General features: G+C 41.3%; 1 protein-coding gene across 1 annotated transcript; it reads right to left on the bottom strand.

Annotated features, from left to right (window-relative positions):
* Positions 1-1,390: 1,390 nt before the first annotated feature.
* Positions 1,391-20,890, bottom strand: stmn4 (stathmin-like 4). The gene is made up of 6 exons (XM_079571894.1): positions 20,745-20,890; positions 10,302-10,357; positions 7,936-8,031; positions 7,613-7,818; positions 3,871-4,062; positions 1,391-1,808 (listed from the first exon to the last, which is right to left on the bottom strand). The coding sequence occupies exons 2-6, from the start codon at positions 10,312-10,314 to the stop codon at positions 1,749-1,751; spliced, it is 567 nt and encodes a 188-aa protein (XP_079428020.1). The 5' UTR covers positions 10,315-10,357; positions 20,745-20,890; the 3' UTR covers positions 1,391-1,748.
* Positions 20,891-22,614: the final 1,724 nt, after the last annotated feature.

Below are 22,614 nucleotides of genomic sequence, written 5' to 3'. Positions count from 1 at the left end.
GAAGGCGTGGCAGCAATTTTAAACACAAAAGGATGATTTATTTCTTTGTTCTGAGCCAAAACAGTCACAACAGCAAAGGATTGAACTGAGCGAGGCATATCATTCTGTTTTAGGTTCTGTTTGTCATTTAAGTATTAATTTTAAATGTTGTTTATGTGTTTAATTTCACATTAACATTGTTTAATTAACCAGTTAAAGAAATATAATTTTAATTGACCAATTAATTATATAAAACAACCAGTTTTAGAAATGTATATTGATTGAAATACATTCACCCATATGAAATGACCAGTATAGGTATTGGTATCGACAAAAAAGACCCCAAAAGTATCGGTATCGTATCGATTCCAAAAATGTGGTATCGCCCATCCCTAGTAAATACTTGCAAAACCCTCTTTTTGTAGTAGAAAAGCAATTAATCACAATTTTCTCTTTCTCTTCTCACATAGAATAGAGGATAACTGCAGAATAACGCTTAATTTCATGTAATGACCGAAATCGAAATTTACAGCGTACATGAAAAGGCAAAATTAATAAAATATGTTAGAATGTAATCATAATTCCAGGAAGGGATGTGCTCGTAAATTGACGGTACTTGACAAACAATATCAGTCGTGTTGCGTAATGTGGCTTTTGCTTTACTCTATTGTCTTTTTGCTGGGAAACGAAGTGTAAAGATTGAACTATACTGTCATTTTTGGGGGGGAAAGTGTGATTTTGGCCAAGGTCACATGCCAGAAATAGATGGAGTCAGTGTCGTCCGACCCCCATAGGGCTGTCACGATACTTTTGGGCTTGATATTTATCGTCTGTACAATTGTCATCACCCCCCCCACATCTTTTCTTTGTAAAATTTCGAAGCAAATTGAGTTACATTATATTTCACGTTCATTGCAGCTTGTGTGGTGTTTCAGGATGTGATTATGCACTTTCAGAACAAAAGTTTACCGTCATCTTTACGCCTGAGAGTTGACAGTATCTTGTATCGTTAGAGTCAATAACATCGTTTATCGCGATACTTTCCTGCCTCAATATATCGAACTTCAAATTTGCTTTCGTGACAGGCCTAGATCCACATTAGAAACCAGTTCATGATGAATCCGTGAACTCTATAGTGTAAAAAATACCAAATGTTTGAACAATTTTGCTTCAATATGTGTTTTGGAAAAAGATTTAAATTGTCGGCATTTCGTCCACGTGGGTGAAGTTCTGATTCATGTCATGTTTTTGCTGGTGATGATGAAAACAAATGTGAGTTGAACTGTCTAATTGTGTGAGGTTAGGGTTGGGAACTGGCATGGTTGTCAAGTTTAAGGTATTTACGTCTTTGTTCTAAGAGGAATGTTGACATTTTCCCTCAGAAATGCTCCTAAGAACAATGTAGGGTTAGTTTTGGGTGTCCGTTTGACCTAACCCTGCTCCTGGACGAAATGCCGAACATCTAAGGACTCCCTGACCGTAATAGCAAACACTCATTTTAATATTTCCCTCAATTTTAGCACAAATGGTGATCTCCTGCCCAACAGAAACATGAAAGAGCGCGAAGCTTCCCTCTCAACCTGCTCAGAAACAGACACGCTTTTTTTTTCTTTTCTTTTTTTTTGGCGTAATTTTGAACAGCTTACTCATTAACATCAAATATGAAAAGTTCTCGTTTTTCTGCCGCTGCTTTGGATTTCCTTTTTGAGTGAATTCCCAGCCCTCCCTCTCTCTCTCTCTCTCGTGAAGCTCCAGTATTATCCTCTGGTCTATCGGCAGGCCTCCTCCTTCAGCTCCTTGTTCTTCCGCACTTCCTCTGCGTGTTTGTCCTGCCAAGAACACACACACACGCATTAGCATTCCAGAATAGTTTAGCATTTATGATGCACAGATTAGCGAGGTTTGAGCGAGAAATAATAATATGAATGCATCTTTAGTCCAAGACTGTGTGGCCTTTTTTTTTCTTTTCCAGGCAAGTCTTTTTCATTACTTTCTGAGTCAAAGCACTGACTACAAATTCCAGTTCTGGGGACAAATTCTCCAAACATTTCATCGATCGAATGCACAACTCTTCCATTTCACTTTGAATTTGAACTGATTGTCTTGATGTGGTTTTTCCTGGATGATTTCCCTGGCACCAGGACAATAGAAATAACCTGTAAACACACAAGATCATCCATTTCGACTGTCATTTTATAAAAGAAAAACGATAGTGGTGACACGCTTTCTCTGTTCCACGGCAGCAAAAGCACAATCTGCCTTAAAAGAAGTGTTGTATTGTTAAAATGTGGACGTAGAAGGGCTGAGGAACTCTGATGTGATGACCTCATAACTCCAGTGTTAATTTCGTCGACTAAAATATTTAGTCTTAATTTTAGTCAAAGTGATATTTTAACGACTAAAATTGGACTAAAACTAAATTAAAAGTTTCTCATGAGACTAAAACTATGACTAAGATGTCCAGATATTTTAGTCGACTAAAATAAGACTAAATAAAAATGAAAAGGAGAGACTAAAATCATCCAAATTTCTATTGACCGTCTGAAAAAGCCTCAGATCATGTAAATTCTCTGCCAAAGGATCAGCTCTGAGCTTTGTTCATGTGGAGCAGCTCCATGAAGCAGAGGAACAACATTAAATATGATTATAATGAATATTATCAATGCAAAGTCGACTAAATAAGTCTTAATTTTAGTCAACTAAATTGACATGCAATTTTAGTCGACTAAAACTAGACTAAAATTGAAGTTTTTAAATTACATTTTAGTCAAAAGACTAAGACTAAAACTACAATAAAATATGTTGTCAAAATTAACACTGCATAACTCCCACCTGAACTGAGCACATTTTCGCCAGTTCGACTTTAACCAAATCTATGCTTCTTGAAAAAAGTGTCAAAATAGCGACAAAAATGAGACGTAAATGAGGATGAAAACGCACCAAAAGAGCGAAAAAGTAATGGAAAAGCAACAAAAGCGGCACAAAACAGTTACAAAAAAGCAACAAAGAAGCAGCAAAACACGACGAAAAAGTGAAGAAAAGAACAGTTTTGTAGTTCTATACAGTAACTATATTGTAAGGCGTAATAATACCAGGAGTAGTTTGGCATCCGCACAGTAAAGTGAAGATTACTGCGCAGATTCCGAACTACTCCTGGTATTATTACGCCTTACAATATAGTCCCCCCTTTTATCCCCTCGGAAAATCCACATTGTTTAATTTTGTGTAATTATACTTTGTAGTGGAACACTTCACGTAACCATATTTAAATAGGGAAAACGTGGAAGAGCTTGGTAGCTTCTATCTTGACCTGTTTTGGAGCTATAGAGGAGAGAGGGAGAGGCTAAATGCTAACGCCGTCTGCGCTGTGGTTACGTGACTGAAGGCACGGGGGAAGATCAGACAGGTCCTAAAGAACTCGTCAAAGCTAAGGTAAGAACATATCTCAGTGTGTAAAAACTGTGGCCTATTTTAAGGTCAGTAAATCAAGGTGACACTGTAAACAATAACCTCTGGCATATATGTTTCCCAGACGATTGAAAACTTCAGAAAATGTTCAGAATGGAATAAAATACAACATTTGTGTGAGCAAATGACTGGTTTTGATGCTGATTCATTTTTTGGTTCAAAAGCTGTGACTAAATGATGGATGATTTAAAGGTGCATTATGCAACTTTTTAAGCATGATAAGAATGAATTTTGTTCCTGTGACCAAATGGCTGTATGAGTGGTCAGCATGGCGTCTTTACTTCCCATCGCAGTCGTCTCTAGGACACTCACAGATCAATTGTTTTGTCGGTTTTCACTGCCTCACGAGAAAACCTACAAAACAATTGATCCTGGAGCCCACTGTGATGGAAAGTTGGGATACTCCTTGCACATCTCCTGTACCTTCTCCTGCAGCCGCTCCAGCATGGCGGCCAGCAGCGCCTCGCGGTTCTCCTTGTTGGCCTCCATCTTCTGCGCCAGCTTCTCCTTGGCGTTTTTGATGAAGTTGTTGTTCTCCTCGAAGGCCTTTTGGATCACCCCGCGCTCGTGCTCCCTCTTCTCCGCCAGGTGTTTCAGCAGCTCAGCCTCCTGGATCTGCGCAAGGTCACAGCGAACAAAGCAAAGCAAAGATTCAGGAACTTCATTCACCTCCATTTCGATTTTACAATAACCCTGATTATTGTGCAGTGAACAAAGAATGTCTGCTGTGTTCATGTGTCGTCGGGTCAAACATTTATGAACCTCCACCTCACGATAGTGCGCCCTCTCCTGGTAAAGACGGATACACGACGGTGTTAGGTATTGGCAAGATTGATTTGATCAACTCAACGACCGTGAGACTTTAACCGAGTTATTTCATTTTTTGAACCAATATAGAAATCGTAGATGCTTCTGTTGTTTGATAAAGATAAGATGATCGTTTATGCTAGCTGTAAATGAGTAAAAACAATAAATAATCCCAGTTACATGCTACCCAAAAAATGCAATTGCCGGCTGTAAAGTTAATATATAATTTATTCATAATTATGTATTACGGGTACTTTTTACTTTCTGTGGCAAATTATTGCATATTTTAATTTGAAAGAATCTTGGCCTGGACTCTGGAGATATTTAATCTCAACGAGTTTTATCCTGGATAAATAAAGGACAAATAAAATAAAATAAAAAGTTATGGCACCATTATTAATGGCACATTGTTGCCTGTATATGTCATTCCAGACTAGTTTTGACCGTAGTATTATTATTATTTTTATCATTATTAGCCCAGAATTACAACATTTGATTTTCACACATCATTGACATCAGTGTTGATCTTTTGTTTTGCTGCTGAATTTAGGAAACAGGGAAGACCCTGAGGGTACTAATGTTATTTTTTACTTTGTTATTGCATCTGCAAGTTATTAACCCGATTTCTCTCCTTTCTTTACTGATCACAGCAATGGTCTGTTACAATAAAAATGTGATTTTGTTCCAAAATATTGTCCGATGTTGAACAAATGAACAAATGACGGTTCTGTCCTACAAAATACTATGAAAGGAGTAAAACATACAGTTTTAATTTCATAAAATAACCCAAATAATAGCACGTGTCGCCTAAACTAAGCTACATGTCAACACATTCTAAATTACACAACATAATCCCAACAAACATGAGCTAAACACCGCCGTATATCTGTCTTTACCCGCAGAGGGCGCACAATCACAGTGGATTGCAGCTTTCCATTATTGTTTTTAGGACCACATCGTCTTTGAATCAAATTGAAATAAATCCGCATCACTTCCCGTGTTTTGAGCGAGCCCGGTTTGTTTCATCGCGGTCTGTACTGCGTTGGAGGCTGTGCACTGACAGACGTGCTCCCCTCTGCTCTGAGCGGTGCTGAATACAGCCTTTGTGTGTCGCACTCTCGTCTCTCTTTCATCCTCCCCTCGACCTCCTCTCTCTCCTTCCCCCCTTTTCTCTGATCTCTCCTCAGATCTTCACAGTTTCCTGATAAATCACCGCAGGCACAAAGGCTGCAGTTGGTCCTTGACAAAGCCCTGGTGAACCATAAATAGCCGTTTGTCTTTACGCTCAGTTCACGTTACATTGAAAACACACCGTATAGTTTGGTAGGATTGTTCCGAAATCCTCCTGAACTCAAACTATGTTCAAAAGATCGAGCAGCCTCACGATGGCGCTGGTTCCACAATTGTAGAACTTAGATCATCCATGATAACTTTCTCTAATGTAATGACCAAAGAACCAATATATAGAGAGATTCTTCTTTTTACTCTCAGGCAATTGAGATCCCAATTATCGTCTTAAAGGAACAGGCCACTATTTTTCCATACTGAGATATGTTCTTACCCGAGCTTAGACGAGTTGATGTGTACCTCTCTGGGGTTTGTGCGTGCCCTCAGTCAAAGATGTTGTTAGCATTTGGCCTCTCCCAATGTATTCCATATAACTCCAAACGGGGGTGAAGTTGGAAGAGGCCACGCTCTTCCACGGGCACAAGGGCCAGACAGGTACGGATCAACTCATCTAAACTCAGGTAAGAACATATCTCTGGCCTGTTCCAAAAAAGCGATCATAGCTTTTTTGTCATGTCGTCGCCGCGTTTTTATCACGTTTTTGCCATGTTTTCGTCACATTTTTGTCACATTTTTTATGCTTTAAGAAGCTTTTAGATTTGGGTAATGCCAAACAAAGTCACCAACTGTTATGATCTGGTTGTTCAAGTCTATCTGAACATCCTGAATGACCAGGCTGTTCGATCAAGGGATATCTTCTTTCCTGATGGCAGCATAGGAGCGCAGCCCAATCATCGCATACCAGGGCTGGACTGGCCATCGGGAGATTTGGGAGTTTTCCCGGTGGGCCGGCGTATTTTTGGGCCGGTTGGGCCAGTCAGACCGTGAAAAGGCCCTTTATACCTTAACACCGGCCCACAATTAGTGGGAAAAGCCATTGAAGTATCCATCTTTACATAGATGCAATTACACAACTCCTCCACTAGAGGGGTGTGACGCCTTTTATGACCTGCAGGTGGCGCTTTATTGAGTCATGGTTCCCAGATAATCTGGTATAATGAGCGATGGGCCTCTGGGACATAACACTCATGCCCCTCACATTGCGAATATAAGAGGAAATAGTTTATTGTAACTCCCTCCAGGACCCACAGAACCTCAGAACTCTATTTTTTATACATTTTAGACAAATGTTTGCAAAGAAGTGCATGCTGGGAGTTGTCAGGTGACTCCGTCTTGCCCCTCGTCGTCAGTGCAGTTTGTAAATCTTCTAGTTTCCATTGAAAGGATTTACGATGTTTGGCCTTTTTGGGATTTCTATCCTCACTCCACACCTCCTGAACTCTGTGGTAAGTTTTACCGTTTCATCTTCATCTACAGTCGATCATTTGATTGGTTTTGAGAAGTTTATTTGTTTTACAGTCGTGAGAGGAACATCATTAACGGAACGCACATTTTAAGATTGTTAAGTCATTTGTACAAAAGTTCCTTCAAGTTGTAAATGACAAGATTAAAGTGTTGAGTGCTATGAAGTGTTAGCTTGAATTCAGCAGAAACAAAATGCAACTATTGTCCTCCATTCGTAGCTTATACTGTTTTAGTTCAAGCCAATGTTATTGTTTTGCTCATCACCTCGACTATTGCATTGAATACAACAGGTTATTTTTTTTAGAGGGCCGGTCTTGACCCAAAAGTCCCGGGCCAATTTTTTCTGCCAGTCCCGCCCTGTCGCCTACGGTTAGTCATCCGCAAAGTGAAGTGATTGACATGAAAATCAACGAATCACCTTTTTTCCCTTAATTCTGATAGACCCCTGACTGTGGTGGGCCCCTGGGCTCCAGCCCCTGCCAGCCCCTTGGATAAGCTGGCTCTGTGGCACCGGTAAATTCGAAGGTGAAAATGCCAGGATTCATCGGACTCACATTGTGAATGAGTGGTTCAGGGAGGAGGATCAATTTCACACATTGATCGGCCACCACAGAGTCCAGATCTTGGTGAAACATAATCGTCTAACACCGGATCATTTTTGACATTGCAGAAGCTCAAACTCCGCACTGTAATCAAAGCTCCTACATCAGAGCGTGTGACTTTTATCTGGTCAGGCAAGTGTAGCTGGACTTCTTCTTTTTCGTACCTTCCTCCTCTCCTCGGCCGCCTCCAGTTTCTTCTGGATCTCCTCCAGGGAGGGGTCCCGGCGCGCGGGCATGGAGGTGTTGAGCTCTGGGGCGCCGTCGAAGGAGGGGGGCTTCAGGATGACCTCGAAGGCCTGTCCGGACGCGCGTTTGTTCAGCTCGATCACCTCCACGTCTTTGATGCTGCACCAGCCCAGGTCCACCGCATCTGAGGGCAGACGAGAACACAGCTCACGATCCTGTTCCTCATGTCTTCTACATTATTATTAGACTAGGAAAGCTTTTGTAAAACTGTGCTTGAAAGGCTTCATCCCCCCGGACTTACCCTCTGCCTTGTACGTGTTCTTCTCTGCGATCCGCGGGTTGAAGCAGGAGCAGAACAGAGACACTAGGGGGAGCTCTTTGACCTTCTCTTTGTAGGCTGAGGACACAGGAGCACACAGCACAGTCAGAGGTACAGTCTCACCTCCAGCTCATGATAACCACGATGCAGCACAGGCTTTGAAAAGTGCAGCTTCAGGCAGCCAGAGATCAGATGGCAGTGAAGATCAGAAGAGAAGAAGATTGTGGCTTGGATGACTTGTTCTAAATGTTCTAAATACTTCTACGTGCTTCTTCTATTCTAGCCTTCTACGAGTGTGGAAGGGTAGAATGCTTCGAGTCTTCCGGCCACAGAGCTAAAGATATGACTCAAAATCTGACTAAGCTCTAACCATAAAGCGGACATACTGTATCATGCCAATTTGTAGGTAGAAAAACAATCTTCTGGGCAGCTCAGCATCATTGTTATAAGTTTGAAAATACTCCTCATGCATGAAATAACACAACAAGGAGTGAGAGACTGGACCGCGCAGGTTGTAGCATGATTGAAAGTTATAAAACAATGAAAACTAGCTTACTTTTAGTTAATGGCATGCTAAAGAAAAAAAGAATCTACGGCACCGTGATGAACACTCATAACCAGTGTTAATTTTGACAACATATTTTATTTTAGTTTTAGTCGACTAAAATTGCATGTCAATATAGTCGACTAAAATTAAGACTAATTCAGTCGACTTACATTTATAATATTCATTATAATCATATTTAATCTTGTTCCTCTGCTTCATGGAGCTGCTCCACATGAACAAAGCTCAGAGCTGATCCTTTGGCAGAGGATTTACATGATCTGAGGCTCTTTCAGACGGTCAATAGAAGTTTGGATGATTTTAGTCTCGCCTTTTCATTTTTATTTAGTCTTATTTTAGTCGCTTCAATATCTCTGGACATGTTAGTCACAGTTTTAGTCTCATGAGAAACTTTTAATTTAGTTTTAGTCCAATTTTAGTCGTCAAAAATATCACTTTGACTCAAATTAAGACTAAATATTTTAGTCGACGAAATTAACACTGGTCATAACGGGTCCAGAAATGGATTATGGGCTTGAAAAATGTCAAGGACAGTTTTGTGTTCCCTCTATGATGCAGAGGATTCAGGAATAGAAATCGCAGCGCTTCAGCAGTAGAAGAAGAAACAAGTGTAATGTACTGCGTGAATGAAGTAAAGCAGTGTTTCTCAACTAGGGGTACGAGGACCCCAGGGGGTATGTGAGCACTTGGAAATATCAGTATTTTAATGAACATTTTTGTGTTTGTGTTGAGTGTTTTTGCTATATTTTTTTCACAATACATAACTAATAAATCTGAGTTTGGCAGATCATAATCTAAATAACAGGGTACTTTGATTTGAAGTGAAATTGTCACGGGGTACATGAAAAAGTACCACTCCAGATATGTTATTGACAAGGGAAATTTTGCATGATATGTTTCCTTTCTTTTAAAGGGGCTAGATGCAAGTTAGTCATTTAATGCTCACTATTGCCACCTCAGGTCTTATGCGTAACTGCAGCTTCTATATTAAAGGGGGGGTATTATGCAAAATCGACTTTTTCAAGCTTTACATCATGTTATTCTGTCATTCCCTAATTAAAAACATGCCTGAAGTGTTGCCTTGGCACATTCACGTATTTTTGAGTAATCTGAAAAAACTCTGATGGCGGCCATTTTAGGGATAGCTTTGCTTGAGTCCTCCTAGGAACGCCCCCACCTCCTGGAGACGCCTCCGAGCTTTCGTCACCAGCCGAGTAACCAACCACTGCTCCTCAGCAGAACCCCCTCCCCACTGATGCCACAGACAGCGTGTGGAGGGGGCGTGTCTAAAGGCTCAGAGGTTCTTAAAGAGACAGAGGCCTATTTCAAGACATTCACTACAGCCATTTTGAGAGAGACATTTTATACAAGGCAGTTATTCTAATTTACTGCATTTACAGACCAACAGAAGGTTTGGTCATCATTGTAGTGTGATATAGACTGGTGCTGTGTGATTGAAAAAAGCATAATACCCCCTCTTTAAGTCTCACTCAGGCAGTGCTAAGCGAAAACTGCCCAGACATATCACGGCACCATCACGTTACTGAAGAAGGCCACAATTGTAGCCGAAACTGTCAGGTACGAAATCTGCATAAAGGTCTGGCTATAAGAACATTATAGACCTATGAACCTGATTAGAGGATCGGCCCCCCTTTACTGGCCAAGCCTTGACTGGTCAAAGCTTGAGGTTTTCACTTCATGCATCACGTATTCAAGGCTTGGTTCGTTCTCGGGTACAGCCATATTGAAATGTCAGGGATTAAGCGCAGATGAAAGTGTTTACCTGCCAGCGTCATCTTGTCACTGCGTCAGAGATCACTCCAGGAACTGACCTTCTGTCTGTCGAGAAACACAGAAACCTCATTAAACAAGAGCAGGTTCTGCACGTTCACAAAGGTCAGACGCCGCAGCTGCTCGTACATGCTGCGCCACTACAGTCGGGTGAACGGAACTGTCCGCATTGTGCACAAGACAAGACCAACGCTCTCCGTGATTCAGCGTGTGAACAGATTGGCTTCACAGTTCACGTCTTCGCTGTGACAGTGGTGCACTTGCTTCACGCTCTGAATTCTGTCTGAATCGCACAGACTGATGTTGGGTCCCTGGTCGAGACTCTTTGCACAAACCATGCACCGTAGCCATCCATCCATCCATCCATCCATCCATCCATCCATCCATCCATTTTCTTCCACTTTTCTGTTGGATCTGCCCATATCACATTGCACCAGCCCCTTATGGCTCCTCCTGCAGGTGGTGGATCCACAGAAGGACGGCCTCATGGTTCTAACTGGGCCTGTCGGTCTCTCATAAGGGGCTTCTGAACCACTCCTTGTCTGACCCGTCACCTATAGGACCTGTTTGCCCTGGGAGACCCTACCAGGGGCACGAAGCCCCCGACAACAGAGATCCAGGATCATTCGGGCGCTCAAACCCCTCCACCACCTTAAAGGAACAGGCCACCGTTTTTACATACTGAGATATGTTCTTACCTTAGCTTTGACGAGTTCTTTAGGACCTGTCTGATCTTCCCCCGTGCCTTCAGTCACGTAAACACAGCGCAGACGGCGTTAGCATTTAGCCTCTCCCTCTCTCCTCTATAGCTCCAAAACAGGTCAAGATAGAAGCTACCAAGCTCTTCCACGTTTTCCCTATTTAAATATGGTTACGTGAAGTGTTCCACTACAAAGTATAATTACACAAAATTAAACAATGTGGATTTTCTAAGCGGATGAAAGGGGGAACTATATTGTAAGGCGTAATAATACCAGGAGTAGTTTGAAATCTGCGCAGTAATCTTCACTTTACTGTGCGGATGCCAAATTACTCCTGGTATTATTACGCCTTACAATATAGTTCCCCCTTTTATCCGCTTAGAAAATCCACATTGTTTAATTTTGTGTAATTATACTTTGTAGTGGAACACTTCACGTAACCATATTTAAATAGGGAAAACGTGGAAGAGCTTGGTAGCTTCTATCTTGACCTGTTTTGGAGCTATAGAGGAGAGAGTGAGAGGCTAAATGCTAACGCCGTCTGCGCTGTGTTTACGTGACTGAAGGCACGGGGGAAGATCAGACAGGTCCTAAAGAACTCGTCAAAGCTCAGGTAAGAACATATCTCAGTGTGTAAAAATGGTGGCCTGTTGCTTTAAGGTGGCGGTTCCAGGAGGGGATGCACAGTAGCGTCCACGATTATTTTTTGTTGTTGTTGCATACCCCTGTGTTGTGATTCCCAGAGTAATGTAAAGCAAACCAAATAATCGCACCGTAGCGTCCATGATTATTTGTTATACATTGAACGTTTTCCCATATGTGCTTTCTGCCAACGCACTGAATTTACATCTACTCTGGAAATCACAACACAGGGGTATGCGACAAAAATCTCCTGTCCATGTACATGTACGTGGAGGATAGTTCAGTCAAGGGTGTCAGAAGCCAGTGTAAATCTGAGAAGAGCGGCGTAGGTGTAAATACCATAAGGACACTCCACGCTCGAGGACACACTTTACCACTGCAGCCAAACTGAGGGATTCAGGCAAGAGATTAATGTCACAAATCAAGAGCGTGATATCCATCTGATGCATATTCAGCGGCAGAACGATGCGTAAAAGGGAGAGAGAGGAAGCAAATGTTCTGAGCAGACGCCGCCTGTTCTCTCTGCGTCCCCGTCCAGGCAGAAGGGATGAATGACTACTACATATTTAAAACGCCATGTTCACAAAAATAGGCTGGGTTCATGTACTGGAATAGGATGAAGGCACAATCTCAGATGGAGGGAATGAGCCAGGGCAACATTTTCTCCCCAAAAACTGATCTGTAAATTTCCACAGCCAGTTTTAATCCACAGTCTGCAGGTGCCTGGCATTGGCCCACATGGGAGTGGCATGGTTAGTGAAAGAACATGACATTTCCAAATGTTTTTCCTTATTCTGTTTGTTTGTGATAAAAGGTAAAATATGGCAGCTAGTCCTATCACAAACAAACAGTAATAAGGAAAAACATTTGGAAATTTCATGTGTGGAGATTTCTTTCACTAACCATGCCACTCCCATGTAGGCCAATGCCAGGCACCTGCAGACTGTGGATTAAAACTGGCTGTGGAAATCTACAGATCAGTTTTAGGGGAGAAAATGCTGCAGACCCCTGGCTCATTTCCTCCATCTGAGATCGTGCCTTCATCCTACTCCAGGTCATGAACCCATATTTGTTTTTAAACTTAAAACATTGCATAATGCACCTTTAATACCAAGAACAATTGTGCAATTGATTAACGCCACCATGTTTGGACAGAGGGAGAAAATAGTTTCACCTTCAGTTCATTTGCGCTGACAGAGAAACTAAACTTTGTGCTAAGTGAATTGAATAATAATCCAGGTCAAAACAGCTACATCTATATTATTTAAAAATACATATATATATGTCCTTCTATTTAGCTAAACTATGTAGCTGTTTCCTCTTCTCAAATCACAAGTAAAGTAATGTCCTGGTCGGGTAATCTAACCTGCTTCTGACCCAGCCATCAATGTCACCGGGGACTTGTTATGAGCAGCAGAGACAAACCGCAAAGCAGCGCCCAGGGACTCTTCTCTAGATCTTTGAAAATCCTGGGCAGGAGTAACTAGTAACTAGTACTTGATGGCGCAGCATATAGCACAGTACAGCACAGTATAGCTCAGTATAGCACAGTATAGCACAGTATAGCTCAGTATATAGCTCAGTATAGCACAGTATAGCTCAGTAACAGGAGGATTAGCATGGTTACTTTATGTGTTGAAGCAGGGACACACTCACATTTCATGAAAAAATATGACCTCACTCTCGTCCAAACCTTAACACAATTTATAGACTGCAAATTAGCAGGAAACACAATTATTTTTGTAATAACATATACAAAGAGAGCCACAACATGCATCTTATTATTATATTATCAATGTGCAGCTAAGTAAAAAGTGCAACCAAATTGATGAATAGCTCAGTCAGATGTGAGTGTTTATCTTCTATATTCATGGACTCATTGGGTCTAATTACGACAGCTGAACTAAATCTTTAATAATCTGTTCTGTATTCATCGAGAAGTAGCTTTTTCAGTGTCTGCATTACTGAACTGTGACTGGAATTGTCCAATAACACCAAAAGCGTCCTCTCTGCGGCAGCCACAAGCCCCTCTGTGAATCCTGGGTCTGTTATTAATGCACAGTCATAAAACGCCAGGTCCTCCTGCCTCATCGCCTCTCATAACGTCTTAATAAACAGTTTTAATTAGATTTTTCCAGCAGGAGGATCGTATTCACAGCTGCCGCCGTTCCCTCTGGCCCTGAATGCTCTGAAACGACCGGGCTGCTCCGGGATCGGTATCACAGGCATTAGCGGGCGCCCTAACTGCATTACGAGTTTCACTGGAGCTGAAACTCAGATTTCCTGCAGCTCGTGTGGCACCTGAAGTGGGTCTAATGGAATCAACACCAAAGGAGAGAAGGGCCCGAGTGATACAACCACCTCCCCTGTGTCTGTGGGAGGCTTCGAAAGTGCAAAGGGAAGGTTTTCTTAGTAAGTATTAATCATCGTGCTACAACGTACGTGACCAAGTGAAGTCATGAGAAGTAGGTTAGTTGTGGGAGTTTCATTCGGTGTAACGTGGAACAACGCCCGCCCCAGTGCCACTTTGTTGGAGCGCAGTTCTTTTAATCAAAGCAGTTGCCAAGTAACACAGTGTCACCAGCACCAGAGGGCAATCCGTCTGAAAGTCAAATGATGTTCATATCAGCTCGCCGTGGGAAATGTTTTTATTCATCTATGATCGTAAAAAAAAAAGAAAATAAAATCCTATTCTCTTGGTTTGTCTTTGGGACGACGCCGCACGAGTGGGATTTCTCAAATGCACTAAATATTGAAGGATTTTGCAGCACAGCCCTGGGCTAATAAGGAGTTTTGACAGGAGTTCATGCACTGTGTACCTATACAGGAGATCATGAACACCTTAACTCCCACCTGAACCGAGCACAATTTCTCCATTTTGGCTTTAACCCCATGAGCTTCTGGAAAAAAGGTGTGAAAATAGCGACAAAACTGAGACGAAAACAATGGTGAAAATGTCACAAGAAATGGACAAAAATGTGATGAAAAAATGACAAAATGTGACAAAAAAATTACCAAAAAATGACAAAAATGTGATAAGAATTTGACAAAATAAATGACGAAAAAATGACAAAAAAATGACAAAAATGTGACAAAAAATGGATAAAAATTTGACAAGAAAATGACAAAAAAATGACGAAAAAATGACAAAAAAATGACAAAAATGTGACAAAAAATGACAAAAATGTGATAAAAATTTGACAAGAAAATAACAAAAAAATAACGAAAAAATGACAAAAATGTGACAAGAAAAATTACCAAAAAATGACAAAAATGTGACAAAAAATGACCAAAAAATGACAAAAATGTGACAAAAAATGACAAAAATGTGACAAAAATTTGACAAGAAAATTACAAAAAATTGACGAAAATGTGATAAAAATTTGACAAGAAAAGTACAAAAAATGGACGAAAAAATGACCAAAAAAAATGACAAAAAAGTTACAAAAATGAGTTGAATCCCCAGCAAAAAAATGATGGAAAAAAAAAATCTGATGAGGTGAGGAAAAAGATCTCTCGGTTCAGGCGGGAGGTTAAGAGGTTAAGTCTGGCTCTTCAAACAAGCTGCACCCAAAAACATCAAACTATAATCATGCCAAAACGCCAAACTTTCCATCCAAGTCTCCGAGGTCTAAACCATCCTCTTGTTTGCCTGGGTCCGAAGGTGCTGAGCGTGTGACATGTTGTCAGAGTGCTAACAAGGCAGGGCTTCTCAGTATTCTCCTGACCACGGCCTCTCTGCTCCACCGGGACCACAGGGACACATGTGCATAAATATTTATGTGATTTAAAGGCTGAAGGACATAAGACACATGTGATTTAGGCAGGCACTATATGGTTATGATGAATATTGCAATAAGGATGCCACACTGTGCTGCACACAACAAATACAGTATGTTTTAAACTAAAATAAAGAATATGAAAGACTATTGGTTAGTGGGTGTGATGTACAAAGAAAAATATCACACTTTTATAAACTTGGCCTTTATATAAACAATAAAAGAGACCATTATTTAAAGGGACAGGCCACCATTTTTACAGACTGAGATCTGTTCTTGCCTCAGCTTAGACGAGTTGATGCGTACCTGTCTGGTCTTTCCATGGACACAAAGACCAGACAGGTGTGTATGAACTCGTCTAAGCTCAGGTAAGAACATATCACAGTATGGAAGAACTGTGTGCCCTCAGTCCCGTAAAAAGACCAAAGATGTTGTTAGCATTTGCCCTCTTCCAGCATGTTGCTATAGCTCCAAACGGGGTGAAGTAAGAAGCGACCGCGCTCTTCCACGGGCACAAAGACCAGACAGGTTTGTATCTACTCGTCTAAGTGTAACCCGTTCATAAGTAACAAAATTGTCCTTTTGTTTACTTGAATTTTGTCCATACCTGGCGTTTGATACACTGTGCAGACTTGGTCCTCCAGCCACTTCTTCTATGTTTTTGTTTCTTCTTCGTTGACTTTTGAGATGCCCCTCGTATATATTCGGGGTTTGACCACTGCCTCTTCCCTTTGCAAATCTGATATTGGGAAGAGGTCAGTCATCCATTGTAATCCAATGTTTTAAAGCAGTACTAAGTGACTCTTCCCCCTAGAGGCCATAAGCGCAACTGCAGGTGTAGTAGCAGGTTACGATTTTTTTTAACTTCTTAATTGTCTTGGAGAGTAAATACGACGCCGACAGGAAAGGCGAAGGGAGAGAGGGTTACTGTGCATCCAATTATACAATGGAAGAAAAAAAATTCACTCAAACTTGGCTGTAAATACTGTTTAAAGTGACGTTAGCCCGCAGTTAGCTTTGCCCGTTAGCATGTTAGCTTCTTCTTCGTGATTCCATTAGTGTGTATTGCTTTCTCCGGACCGGTGGCGGTCAAGTTGCAAACATGGTTTTCTGGCCAGAGACACCAGGGGGAGATAAAAGACCCTCCAATCATCCCATAAACACTTGTATTACCCCCACAGGGACTACGGGAAGGATTTATTAAGGTAAACACGTTACTTAGTACTGCTTTAAGAGTCCGTTTGTCAATATTTTGCATTTATTTTCTTCTGGGAACATATTTAATTTGTATTTACGTTGATATTGAGCTTCATCCAGACCCCGATGTTTTAATGTATTCATGTGAAGTAATGCGGGGAGATGCTAACATTGTCCACTGTCTCCTCCCCTTTAGTTTGGGCTGGATCTTGTTACTTGCTGATTGTATTTCTGTATATATTTACACAACGCAGAAGTCCACCGGCCACACAAGCTCAGGTATGAACATATCTCAGCATGTAAGAACTGTGGCCTGTTCCTTTAACATCACGCTGCGATGCATGGCTGCCTGTAACTGCAGTGCTGAAGCCCCCATTGGAGCATTGTGTGTTCACCAGGAAAGAACAGTCTTTATTACTAACCCTCACCAAGCTACATTCTCCCCTAAAACACACTGCACACCCCTCAGTCAGTCAATAAGACAAAAACATCTCACACATTCTCTCACACATCACTGCAGGCGGATGCACTGGGGCTAGAGTTTGCATTGCTGCACGTGGCTGTTTCTGCAGTGACTGTGGGAGCCACCCAGGCACAGATCAATGACAGCATCCTGCAGCACTCAGGCAGCGAGAGGGAGAGGGTTTAACACATCAACATTAGCTACAACGCTGGGCAAATGCTTGTGGATTTCCATTTTTGGATTGAATATGTTCAGTACGACTCGCCCTTTTGTACTAGACACACTTTAAGATATAAAATCACACACTTGGGCTTGAATTTCAGATTTTCTCGCAACTCTACTCGGCACCGGATTCAGTGTTCAATGAGAAACTTTTACAAGGACATTGAAAGACACACCTTATCATGTGGAACAAATCGATGTTTGTTGTATTTGATGGATCCTTTTACAGAGGAGCTATTACCAAAAACCACCTGCTTCAAGTCATAGTAGTAGTAACTAGGGCGGAAACGACTAATCGATTATTGAAAGAGTCAACAACTATTTTAGTAATCGATTGATCGTTTTCTGGCTCACACAGACTAAAATGGAGCAAAAATGACCAAAAAAATTTAGTATTTTTGATGAAAACCTACTTTGATTTTATATTTAGGGTCTGTAGTGGTTTGTGCAATGTAAATATCATGAATAGAGCCTTCAACAAACATTTCCCTTTAGTTAATTCTATCAGCACTTCCTTAACTCCGTAACTCCCGCCTGAACCGAGCACATTGTCTCAAAAAAAATGACCAAAATGTAACAAAAAAATGACAAAAATGTGATAATAATTTGACCAAAAAAATGACAAACAATTACAAAAAATGACAAAAAATGACAAAAAAATTACCAAAAATGTGACAAAAATGTGATAAAAATGTGATAAAAAAATTACAAAAATTTGACAAACAATGACAAAAAAAGACAAAAAATGACCAAAAAATTAAGAAGAAAAAAAAGACAAAAAAAGACAAAAAATGTGACAAAAATTTGATAAAAATTTGACAAAAAAATTACAAAAAATTGACAAACAATGTGACAAAAAATGACAAAAAAATGACAAAAAAATGACTAAAAATGACAAAAAAATGAATAAAATGTGACAAAAATGTGATAAAAATTTGACAAAAAAAATACAAAAAAAAGACAAAAAATGTGATAAAAAATTGACAAAAATGCGACAAAAAATGACCAAAAAGTTACAAAAATGAGTTGAATCCCCGACATAAAAATGATGGAAAAAAAAATCTGATGACGTGAGGAAAAAGATCCTCTCGGTTCAGGCGGGAGTTAAGAGGTTCAACAGCGCGACTTAAGCTATAATGTGATACAAAAAGAATTGAAAAAAATAAAACTTTACAACACCATCCACAGCCAAGCGATGAATCGATTAATCGTAAAAATGATCGATAGACTAATTACAAAATAATCGTTAGTCGCCGCCCTAGTAGCAACACTGCAAAAGGTCAAGCCACAGTGACCACTCGCGCAGCCTCTCTCTGTGGGAACATTAGGGGTCGTTCTGAGGGGAAACTGTGCTGACGCGGAGCTGGAACCGGGCCTTGCTGTGTGATGATATTCATAGAGGGCGTCCCGTCGGACCACTGTCCCTGTTTTGGCAGATTACCTTCGTCGCAAAGACAAGCCACGAGAGAGTGTCTGACTTACAGGCAAGTACAGGGTCATGTGTTTGGCCCAAGGACACAACAACAACAGCAACAGCAGCAGGCGGTCATCGACACTACAACTCTCAGGGGTGAACTTTGGAGACATTATTTGTGGATACTATTTCTATTATTGTGAAGTAAAGAAGCAGCAAACACTAAAAGGATTGAAACCACAGCCTTTATGTGGCCTCTGCTCAGTCAAAAGTTAATTCACTTTTCTGTGATTTGTAATTTCCAGCAGATCTGGTCTTCATCCGGCAATTAAAGATGAACTCGAGCCACAAAGTGCAGTCTTTTCGGGGCAAATGAAGTGCAACGTAACAAGACGCTCCAAAGTTCACATTCAAACGGTTCAGCGCAGGCCGAGATCAGATTTCTCAAGTCTCAATATCGTTTTTTCCAATCTATATTAGCAATTTACAGGGGCGGACTGGCCATGTGTCCGTTCTGGAAGAGCACAGAGGGGCCACTGGCTCTGGGGCCACCGGTCCCGCCTCAACCGAGCTTTACCCAAATGAAAAAAACAACAAAAATACGACAAAAATATGACAAAAATATGACAAAAATGACGTGACGGAAAGTTTCCATCACTTTTGTAGGTCTTTTCAAATGAGGCGTCACATTGTTGATCTCCAGTCGAGAAGCTTTTAGATTTGCCAGTATAAAAAAACATGAATCTAAAAGGAATTCCGTGGAGGATGGTGCACCACAAGGTTCAATTTTGGGACCATTATTATTTATTATTTATATTAATGATTTTGCTTCTGTTTCTACGACCGCCTTTCCCGTTCTTTTTGCTGATGATGCCGATCAAACAAATAATAATAAAAAGCCGAACTGGGGAAAATGCACTCGTTATTGTTAGGGCGGGGGGTAAGAGGTTAACCTCTTAACTCCCACCTGAACGGATCCCATTTTCTCCAGTTTGGCTTTACCCTAATCTAAAAGATTCTTGGGAAAAAAGCACAAAAAAATGTGACAAAAATTCAACAAAAATGTGACAAAAATTCAACAAAAAGTGACAAAAAGCTCAACCAAAATGTGACAAAAAAGAAAAAAAAGAAAACATACATATTGTTAGGGCGGGGGGTAAGAGGTTAAAATATGTATTTGTGGAAGTCACAATTACGCTAATTTGGGCCAGGCTGGTCAGAGCCCAGGGCTGTTTTTCAGTCCCAGTCCCGCCCCTGGCAATTTATAAATGACTTTGATCATCGAGAGTTTATGTTTGTGCAGCTATGGCTCCGCAAAAGCATTTCAAACATAAACCCTGTGTAGGAAAAAGCCACTGCCATGTCAGACAAACTTTAGGCCTTACCTGTGCTACTCTAAAAGCTAACATGGCTGAACAACAGTGACTCCTGCCAACACCTCGACACTTAATGGCTACTATATATGAACTTTCTATCCCACACCCTACTGCATACTCTGCAAACAGAACACTGTATATAAATGATGCCAGGCAGGTTGTAGCTAAAACTGCAGTCTCAAATATACACCTTACATCAAAAATCCATGATCTCTACCAACGTTTATGAAATCTTTATCAAGTGTTAGCTATGATTTTAAGTGGTCAAGCTTGAAATCACCTGCTAAGAGAGTCAGAGAATCATATGTTGCCCTATTTGTGCACAAATACACTTGTCCCGTGCCAAAGCGAGCAGTTTGTAACATTTCCCCCTCCTCACATCTCAGCGGCGGACACCTCGCCTCCCCGCAGGAGCTCCTAATCCCGCGCACATATGGACAGTAAATAATAAATGACACATTTGTGAAGTACACCTCGTTCTCTCGTGCCCCGGCGCCCATCACCGCATCGCTGCCTCTGCTCCTCGCCCTCACCCCCATCACCTCACTGCACCTACACCGCACTCGCCGTCCCTTACGTAATCAAAGCTGCAGCTCTTGTCCCGCAGCTGAATATCCCCACCCCAGGACCGCTGCACTCACCCCTCTCTCTGCGTCTCCGGGTCTGCTTCGGGCTGGGACGGCGATGGAGCTGAGAGGCGGCAGTCGCTACGGTAACCCTCGTCTGGCTGCTGGGATACAGGCGCCGGGCAACAGCATCAGCAACAGCCAGAGACACGGCCCGCATGACATCACCCGGGAGGCAGCGGATTGGTCGGAAGGGGAGCCGGCATGCGGGGCGGGCGGCCAATCGGAGGGCAGCAGGGAGGTATCGGGGGCGGGACCGGGGGTTCTTTGTGTGATGCAGCAGGGCGGGGGGCTCGTCTGGGGCAGAATGACACTGCTCAGGAGTGGTTAGCGGTGGTTAAGGAGTACAAGGGAAAATGTTTGGGACTTTATTCCTGTTGATTAAAGATCATTTCATTTATTCCATGCTAAAACAATTAAGTTCCTTCTGGTTTACGGGACAGCACAATATGAAGACATAGAAATGCAATACTGCCAATATGATATTATTATGATATTTCGCCAAACCATTTCAACACAGAACACTCCACTATATAAAAAAGTGATCAGTCTTTTCTAAAAATTGTGTCAAAACAATATTGCGTCACCTATTATCAGGGGCGTAGCACCAAATTCTGGGCCCTAGGTACAAGCTATCTTTTTGGACCCCCCTCATATTTCTTGTTTTTTAACCACATAACAGTGGTTTGACAGTGCAGTTGATTTATTTTCTATTATAACTTTATTATAAACAGCAACCTAAAAATCTAGATTAGTCCTGGATACTTCATTGTTTTGTTTTTGTTTGTTGTGCACTTGATGTTTGACTTGAAGTTTCATGTGGATTGGCTTCAGTTACAGAAATTGAATAACCTTCAATCCCGGTAGTGATATAGATATTTAAATTGGGGTTGGAATATTCTACATACATAATGATTATTATCAGACCACATTAAACAGGACCTCTGCACCAGGGACAGAGGATATTTGTGCTGGGAAGAACAAATGTGTGACTTTAAAGTAGGCATTAAAATGCTATTTTTGCAAAAAAGAAATATTATACTATATGTTGTCTCATGAACAAAAAAGCTCAAGGGCTTCAGCCTCATTTAGTCTCGCACCATATTTGAAGCCGCTGAACCATTTGGCACATTTTTAAATTCATCCATCATTATTGTTTGTGCAAAATTCTGTCGAGCAACCGTTGTATTTCAGCCCGGTTGTTCAATTCTTATAGTATCAATTATGAGGAAATTGCTTTTTTTTGTTCGTTTTGTCAGACACTAAGGTTAGGGATGTTAAAGATCTTTTACCTTTACATGTTTCAGCCGCCATCTGCAGCCTCTGCATATAAAAAATTATGAGGAAACTTAGAAAGTACAATACAGAACGCTTTTTGCAGCACTTTTCAGGGCCCCCACCCTGCACTGGGCCCTGGGTACCCTTTACCCCCCCAGTCTGACGCCCCTGCCTATTATTGCAACACTTTGGCAACACATTGGACAACCATTGAGAGAAATGAAAGTCACACCAAGTCCAACCCTTTGACGCGATAATGACTTTCTATTTACAATAATCAATCTGTATCTACGAGGCATGTTGTTTTTAAGTTAGGCTTTAAGATCAAGCATTAATCATTATGTTATCCAGTCCGAGAACCCATTTTACAGTATAAACATTCAGCATTTACAGTGTTAAAGAGAGGGGGAGGTCAGGAGGTAAAACCTGAGAATGGGTGTCACTTCCACAGCCGCACCCGTCAGACTTTAGCATTGCCACGGTGCGATAACGGCCTAAAGTTGACGAATCAGTGCTTTAAAGAACACTTCTGCCTTTTCAATCTACAACAAAACTGATATAGAATAGTTCTGGAAGGGGTTGGCGGTTGACATTTTCCAAAACATTT

This window comes from Gobius niger, assembly GCF_951799975.1.
Source record: "Gobius niger genome assembly, chromosome: 15".
Taxonomy (NCBI): Eukaryota; Metazoa; Chordata; class Actinopteri; order Gobiiformes; family Gobiidae; genus Gobius; species Gobius niger.
Note: the sequence above shows the minus strand (reverse complement) of the source record. Positions and strands in the feature narration are given on the sequence as shown.

Coding starts and splice junctions, on each gene's coding strand:
- stmn4 (XM_079571894.1), bottom strand. Junction 7,819..7,935: donor GAACACGTACAAGGCAGAGG/GTAAGTCCGGGG, acceptor GTCTGCCCTCAG/ATGCGGTGGACCTGGGCTGG. Junction 1,809..3,870: donor TGGAGCGGCTGCAGGAGAAG/GTACAGGAGATG, acceptor TGTTCTTGGCAG/GACAAACACGCAGAGGAAGT.